Genomic DNA, 19,633 nt, shown 5'->3' with positions numbered 1-19,633 from the left:
AAAAAGAAGTCTGATGAGGAGATGTGGTGATCTCCGAAATAGTGCTATAACTTCTACCGCTTAGACTTTGTTGCTTTTTCAATTTTTCCTAATAAACAATCGTGGTACAAAGCTCAATAAAAATATTAAAAATAAATTATTCACAATTGTTGTTGTTTAATATTGAAAATGAGAATGTGTGTGTGAGTTCGAGTTTTGAAGTTTTAAGTTAAACTGCTGACAAACGTCAGACTGCCTCGCAATGGTTTTACCTTGTTATGTTTTTATCATGGGAATCAGTACCAAAAGAAACGAATTTTTAAAACGGTAAATTTTCACAAAAATCTGATAATGAGTTCAACTGTAAAACCGGAAAAATAAAAGATTCAAAAATTCACAGCGACGCAAATATATTAGAAATTACGACAAATTCAGTGAATTTGGGGAAATGCCCAAAACTAGCCCAAAAATTAAAAAAATATCAAAATAGTGGTTATTTAAGAGTGTCCCCACTCCACTCCAAAGAAATGTTAACGGTAAAAAATCATATGTTATGTATATGTATGTATGAGTATATATGCATGCAATAAAATTTAAATAACTAAAAATAATATGAATTAATAGAAAATGTATAAATATAAATATAAACCAGGGAAAAGGTATTCAAAACATTGACTTCACGTATTTTTTTTGTTTTGTTCTTTATTTTATCGCTGTATTTGAAAACGGGACATAGCGAAAAATCAAAATTCACCAGACTTCGCTGTTATGCCTAATGTGACCAACTATTTCATAGCTCAAAGAAGCACCCTCTTGACGGCAGATACAAAAGGATCAGTCGAAATTCCTAGTCTCACCGCATGAATACCAATCGCACAATGGCCTGTCAGAACCCCCATCACTAGCCCTTGAGAGGTAACGTGTTTTAAAGTGCCCTATAAAAACATTTGCTACCACAGAAAAACGTCTTATTTTCCTTTTTTATGTCACAAAAGGACCCGGTTTCCCTTAGCTTAATAGCAGTTTGTGCTGCGACAATTCTGTCCGCAATATCCGCCATCATCGTGTTCAACATATGTATGTATGTTAAGCGCCAGTGTAGGTGTGGTTCCTAATGCTCGGCTAATTTCTGTTTTACAAGTGCAGCCTTCTCTAGTGACACCAGACAAGGGCTCCTTGAAACAATATAGGCTTAAATCTGGTTTCCTAAGCTAATGAATTAATTTGGACGAGAGACCCCACCTGTTATCGATAGCTCCCTACAGCAGTACAAGGCAACCGACACCTTTCCTACCCTCTCCTCAATGTTAGGCTTCTACGTGAGATGCCGTTGATCGCCCAACTAGTTACCTGGTTCAGGTAACCTTGACCCAGATCCAAAAGGGTGTATAGAAATCGTCTCTTAACCAAAAGTTCCACATCATCTACTTTGGCGATCACCCGACAGTCCACTTTTTCCACTTCCTCTAGAACAGGGGTGGGCAAGGCCGAGGCCGAAATTCGCATAAAATCTAAATGCCACAAAGAGCCACAAAAAAAAGGAAAACAAAAATTTAATTTTTAAATAAAATTATTATTAGAAATGAAAACCATAAATTTTATTATTATTCTAATGTACGTAAGATAGATATTAAAGAAAATTCAAAAGATCACTTTGCCCAAATTTTCAAAATCTGGTTTTACGTCAGTTAAAGCCGTTCGTAACAGTTCTGTTAAATGTTGGTTAGTCTATAGGTACGTTCGCTTAAAATCTCCAGTAAAAAATGCCCAACAGCAAAATTCCAGCGAAATGTCATCTGTTCTTTCACAAGAGAAAAACATTCCAAATAGTACGCGAGCAGAAAATTTACAGAAACTTGCAAGTTAGACGAACAGCTGATAGAAATTTTGTTTACATTTAAAAGTATAAAATTTAAAACGTAAGAAAACAAGTCCCGCAGTCTTATCCTGACACAGTTCACTGACTAAGCAAATAATTACTTACTTCTTACAAGTTTAATTAGTCGCATTTTACTATTTTAACTTCCAAACCATCAAATTCAATTTAGGGATTTGCGTAAATTCCAACCAACTGTTTTCGATCAATGGTTTTCATGTTGGCAAACATTTTCCAGCAGATACTAGCAGCTTTCCCTCAAAATGAAATGTCATTTTGCTCTCTCAATTTCCCCTACTTTGCAAGTTTTTAGCATACGCGAACAAAAAAAGCTGATAGTTTTTATAACTTTCAACTTATTGTGAACGGTATTTTGACTTTACGAATTTCATTGTAGAGTACGTACAAAGGCGTTATACGTTGCACCAAAAATTGAAAATATACGCCACGCAGCTGTTTGCAACAGCGGATATTTTCAATCTGGTCCTTGTTGCCGGAATTCAAGCAATAGCAAAGCTTTATTATTACTACGTTTATACGCACAGAATAATCGACTTAATTAAAAGCGCATTGACACCGTACACATTTCGCTCTAGTGTTTATACTTACGGCTTTATATCGGCATCAAAGCAACCGTCTTCAAAAGCAAACAAAATTAGCTGTTTTCATTTGACATTTTATAAGTTAACATAATGGAAAGTGATAAAAATCTAGTTTTATTCGGCATTATAAAATCGTAACAAAGAAAAGAACGATTATTATTAATCAGCTTTTAAATACTGATGCGATTATTTGGAATTTGAGCAGAAGAGCTGATCTCCAATTCGCTTTGACTGAGAGCGGTGTTTATACACTCTTTCTAACTGTCTGGAGAAATAAACTACCGATTTGAAATGAAGTGTGAGCCAAAACACTTCGCTCTTTCAAAGCGAATTGAAATTTAGTTTATACATATGTTTTGAATCGCGACGAAATGAATTAAAGCGACTTATGCATGCGTATAAACGTAGTATATGTTGCATTTCCAGGCCCTATCTTCTTTTAATTCCAAGAATTCCAACTCTTCGCTTTTCTTAAAAAGGAGTATTTCGGATATTGTAAATTCATCCTCAATTATGTTACATAAAAAAGGGTTTATGAAGTATGCAAACGTTCATTTAAATAGATTCAAATTGGCAAATCTTTTTTTAAAATCTGGTTTTAAATCATGTGCAATATTTTTTCTAGCCATGGAAAATTATGAAATATTCTTTTTTGAGACGTACAAGACGTAGTTTAGCTTCAAACTTAAAATAATTTGCGATAAATCAAAAACATTTTTATTCTCTCCCTGTAGAGACAAATTCAAGTTCGCAAATGTTCCATCATATCGGTAAAGACCCACGTTCGCAGATCTAAAATTTACGAAAAATGCTTTGTAGGATGAAGGAAGTCTTTCAGGCCTACGAAGATAACTTCGTCCAATTCATCTAGAAAAAAAATTTTCAAAAAAGGAAGAGTTTCTCTGCATTGTGGCTATGGAAAATGGAAATTAAAACCTCTATTGGCCCTTTCTTTTGATAGGCTAAAAAACCGATTTTATTTTTGGTCGACATGCGTTCTAATTGGAAGCCTAAACGTTTCAGTACCGAGTATTGAAAGTATGGGATACTTTTTAAATCGGTACCTAGTATCGATCAATACTTCAAAGTACCGACTCAGCACATCACTACTACGCACTGTGCTAAGTTCGCCTTGTGAATTCTTGTTGCTTTTTTCCACTATTTCATTCGTTAAGCCAACTACAGTCAAGCACTGCTGTTGAGATGTGGTTGTTGGTTTTGTTGGTTTTTGTTAATATTTCTATTATTAGAATGTTTATCTTTTAGGTGTGCTCGTCCTTAAGTTATTTATTCTTGTTATTTTTATGGCCTTATAACAATTATATTCAACAATTTTTATTAAGCTTGAGGCCGTTTTTAATGAAAAACTTATTGTGGAAAAGCAACAATAATTTGAAAAAATGGTAGAAGNAATGAAAATTTATTGTGGAAAAGCAACAATAATTTGAAAAAATGGTAGAAGTGATAGCTATTTATTAGCTATTATTTTTCGTATAAAAAAGTATTGTAAATATCAATTTTGAGAGAATAATCTTCATTAGTTACTAAAATGTCGCAGTTTTGGTATTTCTGAAAACTACCGTTATATGGGAGGTAGGCGTGGTTATTGTCCGAATTGGTGACAGGTAATAAGGTCAATTGACTTTATTTCCCACCCTGGTGCGAAATGAAGTCAATTGACATTATTACCTTTTCAAAAGCAAAATAAAGTCAACAAAAATTTGGAAATAAAGTCATTGACGTTATTTCCTCATTCAAATGAAAATAGCGTCAACAATACTTAAAGTATGTCGATTCATAGAAAAAAATGTTGTTCTTACAATAAACATTGCCCCGTAAGTGTTGTTTTTTAAGAGATGAAAAAAGTTATTGCCAAATCCTCAGTGTTGTGATATTAATCCACACACAATCATCAACTACCACCATTTGATTTTATTAAAAAAATTTAAATTACGAATATGTAAAAACACGATGCGAAAAACTAAACGCCTATGCACAGCTGTAATACGAGAAATATTTGAAGAAAGAGTGTAGAAATGATCCATAACTTGCAAAACATGTTTCGTTTCCACAAAAATAAAGCGAACACTATAAAATTGAAGAAACAGTCCATGTCCAAAAACCCCGGAGGAACACTGAAAGAATTCTGTGTTTTAAATTAGCNAAAATGTGCCAAATAGAAAAATAAAAGTGCCAAAAAAGGTGTCATTCCTTTTAATCATTCACATTTAGCAATAAAATAAAGCTACATTTTCCAAACAAAAGTGCAATGATAAAATAAGATAAACCAGTTGAATAGCCTTTATAAATTAGAAAATTTTAGTTAAGAAAAAGAAGTGCACGCAAAGGATTTCACAAAAACGTATTGAAATGTAATTTATTAGCGTGACGTGGTGTGCGCGCCGGTCGCGCAGGGTACGCGGGGCGCGAGCGCGGCGCGCGCGGTGTGGCGCGCTGACGCGGTCCGCCGCGAAGCTAAACAAATTTAGTGTTTGAAAGAGAAATAATCTCAATGGATTTTATTTCGTTTTTAAAAAGGTAATAATGTCAATTGACTTTATTTCGCACCAGGGTGGGAAATAAAGTCAATTGACCTCATTTCCATTGACCTTATTACCTGTCACCTCCGAATTTGCCAATTTTCAATACCATCCGTCCTACGGATGGAACCGTACGAAGTTTCGTTAAGATATTTAAATTTTTCTCGAGTTATCGTGTGCACAGACGGACGGACAGACAATCACCGCTTAATCGATTTCTCTTTTCATTGTGATCATTTATCTATACATTTGTCTATATCTATCTCGATTCGTTTTGCCTGTTACAAACAACCGTTATGCGAACAAAGTTATAATAACCTTGTGCACAAATGCGCTCGGGTATAAAAAAGGCAATATTGCACGGGAACCACTCATGGGCGTAAACTTCCAAAGTTTATTTGTAAGTTTCTTTATTAATTCCTTTTAAAAAAATCAGGGGCCGCAAATAACAGTTACTTTTTTTCAACAGCTAAACTTGGGCAGATATTTTTAAGTCGAAAAAAGGCCTTTCCTAATAATAAACAAACCGCTTATACAAATTAAACAAGTTTGGTATCAACTGAAAGAGGACAAAAATAGCTTTAAGACTAAAATATTTAAACGAGGAAAGTCAGCAGAAGGCCAGCTATTGAAAAATATTTAAATACATTTTTTTTTAATTACCATAGAACAAACCTTGGGTCAGGTATATGCATATCTTTTGTATTAAATTATAAAAAAAATGCAAAAAGAAGTGGTAGCATTCGATCGTTATTTCAGTTTAAAAGCTATTTACATAAGTCCTCTTTCATTTGGTACCAAATTTGTTTATTTTGGATAAGCGTTTTATTTAATATCCGGAAAGACTTTTATTTCGAACTTAAAAATATCTGGCCAAGTTTAACTGTTGGAAAAAAATAACTGCTATTTACGGTCCCTGAAAAAAATATATGCAATAATTTAAACCTTTAGGGGTCTTCACATCAATTTCGGTAGTTTTGGTAAACTGCTGGTTGTTACTCGATAATTTTATCAACTGTGAAGATCCTTTTCAGCTTACTTTTGTTAGTCTGATAAATTATGTTTATAAACAGCTGATTGGTGCTTTTTTCCTATACAAAAAATAAATTGTAACAGAAAATTTAATGATTTTTAATCAATCATATCGGCAATTTACTTAAAAAAATTGGTAAAAGAATTATTATCTTTTAGTATTTTCTACTTAGTTTGTACCTGTAATTTAGGTTTTGTGTATGCTTAGCGTTCACAGAGGTTTTGTAGAAAAAACAGAAATTAAATCATCACTGAAACAATTTATCGATTTGCAGAAGACCCCCGAAGATTATTGTTTAAATAAATAAGTAATTTTTTTAGCACAAAACAAAACCGAGTTCAATTCTGACGTAAAACTTTAAGATTACCGTTCATTTCTTCATGATCCAATAATCGGATCTAAACCAAATTAGGATGGTACCACCTCTGAGGTACCACCTTTCCGTAAAAAAAAAATATCGAAATCGGTTATGCGGCAACAAACATAAAAAAATATTCCGACGAATAGAAAAAATCCTCCTTTTTTGAACTCTGTTTTTGTTTTAACTCTTCAAAAACTTAAAAAAAATAAAAAAATAAACTTTATGCAATATAAATTCCTTTGTAGGGCTCGGTACAACTTAATTGTTACAATAACAAGTAATTTTTAAGCAAAAAACACAACCGACTTCAATTCTCATATACAAATTTAGAAGTACCGTTAATTTCTTCATGAGCTAATGATAGGATCTAAACCGAGTTAGTATGGGACCACCCCTGAAGCACCACCTTTCCGATAGAAAAGTAATTATAGAAATCGGTTAATGTGGTCTAAAGTTATGCGGTAACATACATTTAAAAAAAAATGTTCCTCCCTTTTTTGAAGTCAGTTAAAAAAAGAAAAATCAATGAGGTAAATTATTATAAATTTTAATATTTCTAATAAAATATACATTACAAATAATCCCAGCCTCCTCTAAATTATGCTTTTTGTACGCCCATGGAACCTCTCATACCCATATCAAAAATGATGATGCCTAACTTACATATTAAATTAGGAGTAGTTATAAAACTTTATAAAGCGATTGGTAAAAACGGATATACGAGCCGTATCGTTACTTAAAAGAAACCGTTGACAATGCGGGAGAAAGCTTCTATCAAATAGGAATATCAAGGTCGTTTGTTTTGTGGACCCCTTCGCAAAGTCGTAGAAACAAGTGGAACTCATTTTCCTAAACAAAAATTAAATAGCTTTAATGAACATTCCATGCTCTATCTTACATATGAGGGTATACACATATATGTGGCTTTAGAACTTACTTGTACACATATATGTAATACTCCTATATTGGCAGTAAGAGCTAGTACCGTCCGAAAACACTACAGTACAGATATATCAATAAACACGTACGAAAGAAAAGGAACACCACATTTGTGTCCAACATTTTCACCAACAGTTCACGTTCATGATTTTCAGTGACACATTTTTCTTCTATAACCTAGACAAGTGTATATGCATACAAAGATACGTAATAGCTTCAGTGCGTTTGAAAGGCGTCACGCCTCCTTTTAAAATAGCTTACATTTTCTCCAAGAATATGGGATTGATTTCATATATCTCCGTACCATGTTCGAGTACTCAATCATGAACACTTCCGGAGATATGCACTATGAAAAATTCGGTTTTCATGGTAGGTGCCACGCCCCTTTTTCCAATAGCTTCAAATTTTCTATGACTGCGATTGATTTTATATATGTTATACATACCAAGTTGCAGTACTCTACCATGAACACTTCCAGAGAAATGCAGTGTGAAAAATTCTGTTCTATGGGTGGTGCCACGCCCCTTTTTCCAATAGTCCCAATTTTTCTTCATGATCATTTGATTGATTTGATATATGTCCATACCACGTTTCCAGAACTCTACCACGAACACTTCCAGAGATATGCAGTATGAAAAATTCGGTTTGTATGGGAGGCGCCACGTCCCCTTCACTTAGCGGTATGAAACATACTTTACAACCTACCTACCTACCTACCTTACCTACCGAATATACACAAAAAATTTCATTCAGATCGGTCAAGCCGTTTCGGAGGAAACTTTATGTACGCAGGTATGAAAAAACTCGTAACTTCTACAGCTTTGGTGTTTCCATTATCAAATTTTTACAGCGTACTCCATAAAGCTCGACAACTATTCAGGTTGAAAAAAATAAAAATCAAACATGATGATTTTAATACAAAAATATAAAATAAAAAAATGGTATTTTTTAATGCAAATTTTTTTAATTTTAATCAATCCTACACTCTCATGGGAAGCCGAGGTAATTACGCACATTTTGATACCTTAACAGATTTTTCCGATAAATAGTTTATTAACTGCAAACAATTCAAAAAAGATACTTCTCCGTGAGTTCAAAATTTCGGGAAGTTTTGTTTCGAGATTTTCGAATATCATGACGAAATAAAAAAGTTGGTGTCTTCTTTTTCGATAAATAATGTAAAAAAATATATTTCACCAAAAAAAAAAATTGAGGTGTAAATATTGTATGGAATGACACATGTATCTTTTCCTGTCAGAAATATATCGATGGTCCTCTACAATAACGACACAATTCAAAATTCAAAAAAAAAAAACTCGTACTATTGTTAAGTGGCTCATGTCTTTAATCGTTGTCTTATTCATGTGCAATCTTTACTAACGGGTGATTTTTTTGAGGTTAGGATTTTCATGCATTAGTATTTGACAGATCACGTGGGATTTCAGACATGGTGTCAAAGAGAAAGATGCTCAGTATGCTTTGACATTTCATCATGAATAGACTTACTAACGAGCAACGCTTGCAAATCATTGAATTTTATTACCAAAATCAGTGTTCGGTTCGCTTTACGTCCGATTTATGGTCTACATAATCGACCAAGTGAGCAAACAATTAATGCGATTGTGACCAAGTTTCGCACTCAGTTTACTTTATTGGACATTAAACCAACCACACGAATGCGTACAGTGCGTACAGAAGAGAATATTGCGTCTGTTTCTGAGAGTGTTGCTGAAGACCGTGAAATGTCGATTCGTCGCCGTTCGCAGCAATTGGGTTTGCGAAACACATTTCGAACCGAACACTGATTTTGGTAATAAAATTCAATGATTTGCAAGCGTTGCTCGTTAGTAAGTCTATTCATGATGAAATGTCAAAGCATACTGAGCATCTTTCTCTTTGACACCATGTCTGAAATCCCACGTGATCTGTCAAATACTAATGCATGAAAATCCTAACCTCAAAAAAATCACCCGTTACTTACTTTAGTTAGGATTAGACATGAGTTAGCTAAGTGTTAGAGACATGAGCCTCTTAACAGTAATAAGGGATTTGATTTTATGAATTTTGAGTTGTGTCGTTATTGCAGAGGACCATCGATATGTGAATTCATATATTTCGATAATGAAATAAATTCGAGCATAAATACGGCGCCACCGATAAATAGTTTCGTAGTTAGTTAGTTTCTTTCGAAAGAATTATTTTTCCTGTTATCAATACATATTTTGAATCTGAGGCTAATCGGACCATAAACACGATTTTTAGTAATAACTCGACTCCAACGCCACCTGGCGGCTCTTTTTTTGCAATGGTATTTTTTTCCTATATTGATATTCGAATATGAGACGAATCGGACCATAAACACGATTTTTAGTAATAACTCGACTCCTACGCCACCTGGCAGCGCATTTTTTTGCAATGGTATTGTTTTCCCTATTGTCAATATATATCTCAAATAGGAGGCGAATCGGACCATAAATACGGGTTTTACTAATAACTCGACTTCAGCGCCACCTAGCGGTTGCTTTAATAGTTATTGTGCTATTTATAAGGCATACAAATTCAAAAAACAAATATCATAGAAATCGGTCCAGCCGTTCTCGAGTTATAAATGGTGTAAGTAACACGACTTTGTTTTATATATATAATATGGATTATAAGCTCCTGTCATAAGACGCATATTTTTTTTAATGATCCTTATTTAAATATTTTTTGGAACCTTTTTGTGGAATTATTTCGTCCTGAAAGTCGTAAAAAGGACCTCTAGGCCACTTTTGAAAAACGTTGCTGACAATGACCCAGTAAATATTAGCTTTTTTGGGCTAAGGGGTTCAACAAAATTATTCATCTTACAATTTCATAATATATTTTTTTTTTTCAGACGACATATGTAAACAACAAGCCGTGAGCTTTTGTACTGATAGTAAACTCTTTGGCAGAAAAGCTGATAAACATACCCAAATAAATAAATTGAAAGCCACCACTTCAGAACTAGAAACACAGCAGCGTCGCTTCCAAATTAGTTTACAAAGGCCAACGGATATTCGGCAAAGGACTGGTGATAGTGAAGTAGGAATCCAAAACTTGAGACAAAGTACAAAAACGAAAAATAAAGGAACTAGTAATATCAGCATAGAAGACATATTTATTGAAATAAATTCTGGACAATATCGAACGGAATATAAACAGTAGTAAGTACTTAAATATTGCGAGGAAAAGATATTTTTATTTTCTTTTTTACCTATGTTTATATAGATACTAGCAGACCCGGCGAACTTCGTCCTGCCCAAAATTATTATTTTTTATTGAAACATTTGGTCCAACGTTTTCGCCAGAAATTCACGTTCACGTTTGGTTTTGTGGTCCATAGAAGGCATATCCTCCATTGCCGTCTTAAATAATCTAACGAAAGCGTTATGCCGGGAAGAAGTCCTTACGGCAAGAACCATCCCGATCGATGGTGAATAGTCTTTGAATCTGTATAGTATAGCTGGTGGCAATTTCCAAACTGGGAAGTATCATTGGTCCTCAGAAATCCAATACCTTAATGTCTTACAATTGTAAGCTTTCATCAAGAATTGTCGTTATTCTGTTTAGTCGCCGTAAAGCTGGTTAATTTAATTTATTTGACTTTGATCCTTGGTGCCTCCGAATGACTTCACTTTACGATTTTTAGCAATAAATCGGCTCCAGCGCCACCTTGCGTATCTTTTTTTGTAATAGTATTGCCCCTTTCGTTACCAATACATATATATGTCGAATATCAGTCAAATCGGATCACAAATACGAATATTGAGTAATAACTCGACTCCAGCGCCTCCTGGCGTTTTAAGTTGTGAACCTAAACTATACAGGGACCTACTCAAATGCATACAAAAAATTCATAAAAATCGTTTCGCTCGGTTAGAAGGAGTTGAGTATTTGTGACACACGTACCGAAGAATTATCTACATCCATCACAATAAGTCTTTTACATACTAACGCTCCTCAACATTTTTCCCATATAAAAAAAAACTATTATGCATTCGTTATACGGGGAAAATGCGCAACATCATCAGCAAAAAAATTCTCAAGAATCAACAGTAGCTTAAAAATTGCACTTAATTATACTGAAATTGAGTGCAATACAAAACTACATACTCAAAATTTGGTTGAAAGTTTAAAATTTTGGTTAATTTTTGTCGAATTTTCTTAAATTTGAATAAACACCATTTCTATAAAAAATTAACGAAAAATTTAATTATGAAAAAGATTGCAAGTATTAAAAAACACTGTACTGAGACTTATTCTGGTGGGTGTATATATATATTTACAGATAGGTAAAAGTTTCAATATGTTTGGAAGACGCCACGCCCCCTTTTCCAATAGCCCCCACTTTTCTCCATGACTATGGGGTCGATTTCAAAATCTCAGTACCAAGTGAAAGGACTCTACCACAAATACTTCCAGAGATATACGGTATGAAAAATTCGATATGTATGGGAGATGCCACGCTCCCTTAATATATCGAAAGCCTGCAGTAGGTGTCCAAAATTTCAAAAAAATTATTACAGCCGTTCGCGAGATCACCTCTTATAAAAATATGGAGCTTCTTTTTATATAATTAGTATAGATATCACAGGGCAATACTGATTTTGATGCGGCAAATCTTAAAGTAGCCGGGAGTTCTAGCTTTAATTTAAGCCTAAGTGAAAGGTTCTATCGCCTTTTGTTTGCTTCTTCTCAAATATTGCAAAAACCGCGAATTTTTGACACTTTAATTACGTTTTTTTCAAAATCTAGAGCTGATGGAAACTTTATACTTACTTACTTATCAGCGCAAAAAAGTCTATCTATTTTTGTTGGCCAGTGTAATAAGTATTGTTAAATAGCCAATATCGGAAATAAGATTTTTTCGAATAGATCGGTCCCTGGTCCACTTAACGGGAGAAAGGATCCTACAGAGTAATCCATTTATAATGGACTCGCTTAAGATGGAAATTCTGTTAATATGCACCTATTTGTCAAGTCCTAATTCAAACATATGAAAAAACTCAGTTAAAATAGACCCGGATATAACGGACTCCGCCTATAATGGACAAAAATATCGGTTTTTGTCCATTATAACCAAGGCCAAATAAAAAACGTAATCTCTACAATAAACAAAGCTCGGTAATTCCCCGAATTCAGTAAAGAGAGGCAATGTCTATATCTACTATATATTTGTGAAAGTATGTATATATGTATGTATGTGTGTATGTGCCAGGTTGCAGTCTAAACGGACGGACAGAATCGAACAAAATTTTGACAGAGTATTGCCATGACACCTAGGCCTATAATAGGGTGAAAAAAATTGGGATCCGACAAGGGGGCGTGGTACCTCCCATAGGCGTGAAAAATTTAATCAGCCATAACTTCCAGACCATAAGTCACATGAACTTGAAATTTGGTATGCAGGCATACAAATGGTAGGTGCTTATAGCAGCGAATGTATAAACGAGTTTGTAAAAGGGGGCGTGGCACATCCCATAGGCGTGGAATTTTTTTCAAAAATAACTTCGGAACCATAAGTCCCACGAAATTGAAATTTGGTATGCAGACATATCAATGGTATGTGCTTATAGGAGGGAATGTATAAGCGAGTTTGTAAAAGGGGGTGTGGCACATCCCATAGGTGTGGAATTTTTTATCAGCTATAACTTCGGAACCATAAGTCCCACGAAATTGAAATTTGGTATGCAGACATATCAATGGTATGTGCTTATAGGAGGGAATGTATAAGCGAGTTTGTAAAAGGGGGTGTGGCACATCCCATAGGTGTGGAATTTTTTATCAGCTATAACTTCGGAACCACTAATCACTCGAACTTGAAGTTTGGTATGCAGACATATCAATGGTAGGTGCTTGTAGGAGGGTATATATAAAATAGTTTGTTAAGGGGGAACGTGGCACATCCCATTGGCCTGGAATTTTTTATCAGCTATAACTTTGGAACCATAAGTCACACGAACTTGAAATGTGTTGGCTACCTACGTACCAAATTTTAAGCAAATCGGACCATAAATAAGATTTTTTCGAATATATTGTTCCCTGGTCCACCTTCCGGAAAAAAGTAAATTTTTTCCCTTTGACATTTATAAACAAAATTTCATGAAAGCCGGACCTGCCGTTCGCGAGATTACCTGTTACAAAAAAGGGACTTCATATAATTAGTATATGTAGATATATAAGAAAACATTTTGCATGGAACTGAATTTGCCATAACTCGACTTTTGACGCACCTAACGGGTCTATTTCTGGCAGGTTTATTTATGTGTATGCACCGAATGTATTTTCCAAATCCGACCATAACCCGTGCACCACCTATCGGAAAAATTAAAACTTTGTGCAGGAGAAAATTGTTCCCAATTGATTCATGCTCACAATGAATTTCACAATCTGAAATTTTCCAAGCATCACAACGAATTCTCCACCTTCTCATCATCCAAAATCATCAAATCATGCGACAAAATGCAAAATTTTGTCGAAAAAAAAATTAAAATTTTTCGCGTTCTTCCGGAATTTTCCGAGTTTTCCATTAAGAATTTTCTATTTTGCCATTCGAAAAGCCATCCCGAAACAAATGCACACAAAATTCCATACCAAAAGTCAATCTTCGTTTTTCCCAATTTTCCGACTTTTCCGGAGGGCTTTCCCAAAATTTTCTTCGTAAAAACGTTTTCCTGGCAATTACGAACAGCCAAAAAAAATTGAGCCAAATCGGCCCAGCCGTTCTCAATTGATGAATTACTATACATTTTTCATACCATTTATATACTATATATAGATAAGGAACAGCTGTTCGTAAACGGCAGTTTCCGACTGAATTTCAGTTTTTTTGCAAAAGTATGCATACATATGTATCTTTTCCTGTCATAAATATATCGATGGTCCTCTACAATAACGACACAATTCAAAAATAAAAACTCGTACTATTGTTAGGTGGCTCATGTCTTTAATAATAATGGATTGGCGCTTACACATATGCTAGTGTTTGACCGAGCTTCTCCTCCGACTTGTGGCGTGCGCCTTGATGTTGTCACACAAAGCGGAGGGACCTACAGTTTTACGCCGACTCCGAACGGCGATTGTATTTTTATGAGAAGCTGTTTTTCATGGCAGAAATACACTCGGAGGTTTGCCATTGCCTGCCGAGGGACGACCGCTGTTAAAAAAAAAATCCTTTTTGCATATTTTTTGCGATGTTGCTTTGACCAGGGCTTGAACCAAGGTGCTGATGAGTGAAAGCGCGCACAACTTACCACTACACCAAAGCGGGCGGCTCATGTCCNTCGGAGGTTTGCCATTGCCTGCCGAGGGACGACCGCTGTTAAAAAAAAAATCCTTTTTGCATATTTTTTGCGATGTTGCTTTGACCAGGGCTTGAACCAAGGTGCTGATGAGTGAAAGCGCGCACAACTTACCACTACACCAAAGCGGGCGGCTCATGTCCTTAATCGTTGTCTTATTCATGTATAATCTTTACTACTTACTTTAGTTAGAATTAGACATGGGTTAGCCAAGGATTAGAAACATGAGCATCCTAATAGTAATAAGGGATTTGATTTTTTGAATTTTGAGTTGTGTCATTATTGCAGAGGACCATCGATATGCGAATTCATATATTTCGATAATGAAATAAATTCGAGCATAAATAAGATTTTTAGTTACATATATATATGTAACTCAATTTCAGCTCCACCTGGCGGCAATTTTTTTTCGAAAGAATTCTTTTTCCTGTTATCAATACATATTTTGAATCTGAGGAAAATCGGATCATAAACACGATTTTTAGTAATAACTCGACTCCAACGCCACCAGGCGGCTCCTTTTTGCAATGATATTGTTTTTCCTATTGTCAATACATATCTCGAATATGAGACGAATCGGACCATAAACACGATTTTTAGTAATAACTCGACCCCAACGCCATCTGGCGGCTCTTTTTGTTTGAAATGGTATTGTTTTTCCTATTGTCAATACATATCTCGAATATGAGACGAATCGGACCATAAACACGATTTTTAGTAATAACTCGACCCCAACGCCATCTGGCGGCTCTTTTTGTTTGAAATGGTATTGTTTTTCCTATTGTCAATACATATCTCGAATATGAGACGAATCGGACCATAAACACGATTTTTAGTAATAACTCGACCCCAACGCCATCTGGCGGCTCTTTTTGTTTGAAATGGTATTGTTTTTCCTATTGTCAATACATATCTCGAATATGAGACGAATCGGACCATAAACACGATTTTTAGTAATAACTCGACCCCAACGCCATCTGGCGGCTCTTTTTGTTTGAAATGGTATTGTTTTTCCTATTGTCAATACATATCTCAAATATGAGGCGAATCGGACCATAAATACGCGTTTTTTATTTTATGTACGCTCATATTCTTGGATTTTTTAGTTTAGAGTTTTACTAATAACTCGACTCCGGCGCCACCTAGCGGTTGTTTTAATTGTTATTTTGCTATTCGGAAGGTAGAAAAATTCAAAAAACAAATATCATAAAAATCGGTCCAGCCGTGCTTGAGTTATAAATGGTGTAGCTAACACGACTTTGTTTTATATATATAGATGTACGCTAAAAATGAATAGCCGCTAAAGTACAAAGTCGAGTTCCACATATGTATGCATAATGTGACCAACCGTACTTCTTTCGGAAGTACAGTAGGTTCTTCTTTCTTCGCTTTGTGTACTTCGTACTTCGAAGTACAGTCAAATGTACTTCCTTGCAATATTTTGTTCCTCAGGAGGGAGATGTTCTAAGTAGTTAGCGACAATTTTCGGATCGCTATCGCACTTTTTTACGCATGATATAAAAACGCTAGAGAGACTGACTGACCCATACATAAGAAACGCGATTCCTCGTAACTGTCTTTCAAGAGCTTATTGCAAGAAAAGGTCGGTGAATACGAGAGGCAATAGTCAAGTATATACATAATCTGGCGGTTGAAACCAGCATAATAAGGCTTATCTACAGTTTACTTCGTGGCAGAACTGTCGCGGCGGAGTGGGGCAGCGCCTGCACTCAGTGCAGAGTCATTAGGAGCACTCCACAAGGTGGTGTACTCTCTCCCCTGCTCTGGATTGCGATTGTCAACGACCTTCTAGAGAAACTGGAAAAAGTGAGCTGTCGAGTGATCGCCTATGTAGGTGATGTGGAACTTTTGGTTAAGGAACGATTTATAGACATCGTTTTCGATCTGGCTCAAGGTTACCTGAACCAAGTAACTAGGTGGGCGATCAACGGCGACTGTCGTGCTAGCCTAAGATTTAGGAAAGGGTAAGCCAGGCGTCGGTTGCCTCGTTATGCTGTAGGTAAGCTATCGGTAAAAGGTGAGGTCTCTCGCCCAAATTAATTCATTAGCTCTAGGAAACAGTAAAAAATCCCACGAAAATCGTGAAAAAATCCCACCATTACCCACATCTTAAAACTTTATCCCACAAAATTCCCCAAGGATTCAAAACATAAGTAAATAAAGAGGTAACATTCCTAAATAATAATAATAATAGATTGGCGCTTAAACATATGTTAGTGTTTGGCCGAGATTTTCCTCCGATTTTTGGTATTTGCCTTATCACACAAAGAGAAGAACCTACAGTTTTACGCCGACTTCGAACGGCGAGTGTATTTTTATGAGAAACTGTTTTTCATGACAGAAATACACTCAGAGGTTTGCCATTGCCTGCCGAGGGGCGACCGCTGTTAGGGCAACCGCTTTTTTCTAAATTTTGTTTGCGATGTTGCTTTGAACAGGCCCTGCGGAGTGAAAGCGCGTACTGCTTACCACTACACGACAGATATAATTTTCTTTCGAAATTCAAAGATCGGTAGATTACTCACTAAGGGCCTAAAAGAATTTAAAAACATGTACAACATTCATAAATTAGCTTCAGTGTTTATTAAAACCCAAGATTTTGAAGAAACTTTTTTCTATATTAAGGCAAATAATTCATACATCCATTTGTGTTTTTTTATTGTTGTATGCTTACTGGCAATTCTTAAAACTATCACTGTTACAAATTATTTGCATCGTGTAAGCGAATACGATTTTTTTCCAAGTTTAAAATTGAAGCACATACATGTGCTATTTAACTTTCATCGGATAATTCGTTCCGCTTTTTACATGAAACACCAGTTATAATTGAAAAGATTCTTTCTTACTCAGCGCTTGGATTGGTTAACGGGAGCAAATTTTCAAAATTATCCTTATACTTTTTAATAATTATATATCTCTCTCTCTTAGGGATCGAAACTAGCTGCATTCGAAATTTCGTAATCGGCTCGCGGCGTTAACCCAACCTATCCTGTACTTCTTTGAGCTATGAAATAGTTGGTCACATTATGTATGTATGATATCATAGCTGAGGTGGGAGTTCTACCTACATATATACTTTAGATTGAATAATAACAAGTTGCAGTTTTCAAATCTGTTGGAGCATTTTCAACTATAACAAGTAAGAAAGTCTAAGTTCGGGCGGAGCCGAACATTAAATACCCGGCGCAAATATTAAATATATGTTTTTCACCTTTCCGAAAGCTACCGCTACATGGTATCAATTTTGGATAAATTAGCTTCCTTAAATTTTGAAATATTGAAGTTTAAAGCATTTACGGAATTTACCGTTATATGAAAAGCTCCGTAATTTTAGTCCGATTTCAATAATTTTCAATGTTTTGCTTTTATGTGGCAAGCACAATAACCATTCCGAGTTTGGTACAAATTGGTAGAACGGTTACCGAGATACATATATGTGATTATAAGTGGGCGGTGCCACGCCCGTTTTCCAAAATTTTATCATAAACGTATTTCTTGGTAAAGNTCTAAATTACCGTTATATGGGATGTGGGCGTCGTTATTGTCCGATTTTAAAAATTTTCGGCCATTTGGTATGCTGTAATAAGATCAACATCNACTGATTTATCGAAGATTTCGTATTTCTCTAAATTACCCTTATATGGAATTGGGGCGTCGTTATTGTCCGATTTTAAAAATTTTCGGCCATTTGGTATGCTGTAATAAGATCAACATCTGTGCCAAGTTTGGAAGAAATCGGTACAGCGGTTGGCAAGATATACACATGTAACCATAAGTGGGCGTGGCTACGCCCATTTTTCAAAAATTTATAATATTCTTATTTTACGCCTAAAAATTATTGTAAATATCAATTTCTGAGTGAATAATCTTCAGTAGTTACTAAAATATTGCAGGTTTCGTCTTTCTGAAAATTACCGTTATATGGGAGGTAGGCGTGGTTATTGTCCGATTTTGCCCATTTTCAATACCATCCTTCCTACGCCCGAAAGAAGTGCACGTACCAAGTTTCGTTAAGATATCTAAATTTTTACTCGAGTTATCGTGTGCACAGACGGACGGACGGACGGACAGACAGTCACCGCTTAATCGATTTCTTTTTTCATTCTGATCATTTATGTATACATTTGTCTATATCTATCACGATTCGTTTTGCCTGTTACAAACAACCGTTATGTGAACAAAGTTATAATACCCTTGTGCACAAGTGCGCTCGGGTATAAAAAGCGGTTTACATGTAGTCCTCAGTTAACACGGGGGTTAGGTTTCTGGAAAATTCCTGTTAAGCAAAACCGTGTTAAAGGATTAAAGAAACCAGTACAGAAAGGGGTTACTTTCTAAGGTCCGAAAACCCAAATTTTTTTTTAAATTAAAGTCACAGTAAAAGAAAAAATACTAACAAAAACGCAAATCAAAAAGGATTCTTCCTTTATTAAACTCAATAAAAAGATTAAAAAACTTTAAAAGTGTTAAATGGCCCGTATATACGTTAGGCATATGTACGGTTTCAGTGGACATAACAGTTTTACAGTTTTATTTAAGACAAAACAAAGAGAAAAAACTGGCTAAATGATCGCATAAATGTATTATTATAGATATATACGGTGGCGAGAATGTAAATAGGGAAAAGACATTTTAGCAAGTTTTGGCTACTTTTTTTTACAAAATGTTTATTATTCTTTTATGAAAATATAGCTTACTATCTAAAAAATCAAAATTTCAAACCTTGGAGAACATTTATAAATATTCGAATTATTTTAGCAAATGTTAATAAAAATTTCAACTTTTTAAATTTTAGTATAGGTGCTTTCCATTTCCAGACAACCGGTCAGGTACGAGCATGATTTTTAATTTCGACCAAACTCAAATACATTGTTTGTTGGTCCAAATAATGAGACACGTATTTTTTCTTTTGGCTCGAAAAAATTTTTCGGCCGAATTAAACGCGATTTTGTTTTTC

General features: G+C 35.1%; 1 protein-coding gene across 1 annotated transcript in view; it reads left to right on the top strand.

The window, feature by feature from the left end:
- Positions 1-19,633, top strand: part of LOC108371600 (uncharacterized) — a 78,757-nt gene that overhangs the window by 31,222 nt on the left and 27,902 nt on the right. Inside the window, exon 2 of the mRNA XM_017627193.1 lies at positions 10,209-10,518. Coding sequence (XP_017482682.1) covers positions 10,209-10,518 — 310 coding nt within the window. The remainder of the gene's footprint in view (positions 1-10,208; positions 10,519-19,633) is intronic.

Source organism: Rhagoletis zephyria, unplaced genomic scaffold, assembly GCF_001687245.7.
Source record: "Rhagoletis zephyria isolate East Lansing unplaced genomic scaffold, Rhagoletis_zephyria_1.1 Rzeph_scaffold_00070, whole genome shotgun sequence".
NCBI lineage: Eukaryota > Metazoa > Arthropoda > Insecta > Diptera > Tephritidae > Rhagoletis > Rhagoletis zephyria.
Note: the sequence above shows the minus strand (reverse complement) of the source record. Positions and strands in the feature narration are given on the sequence as shown.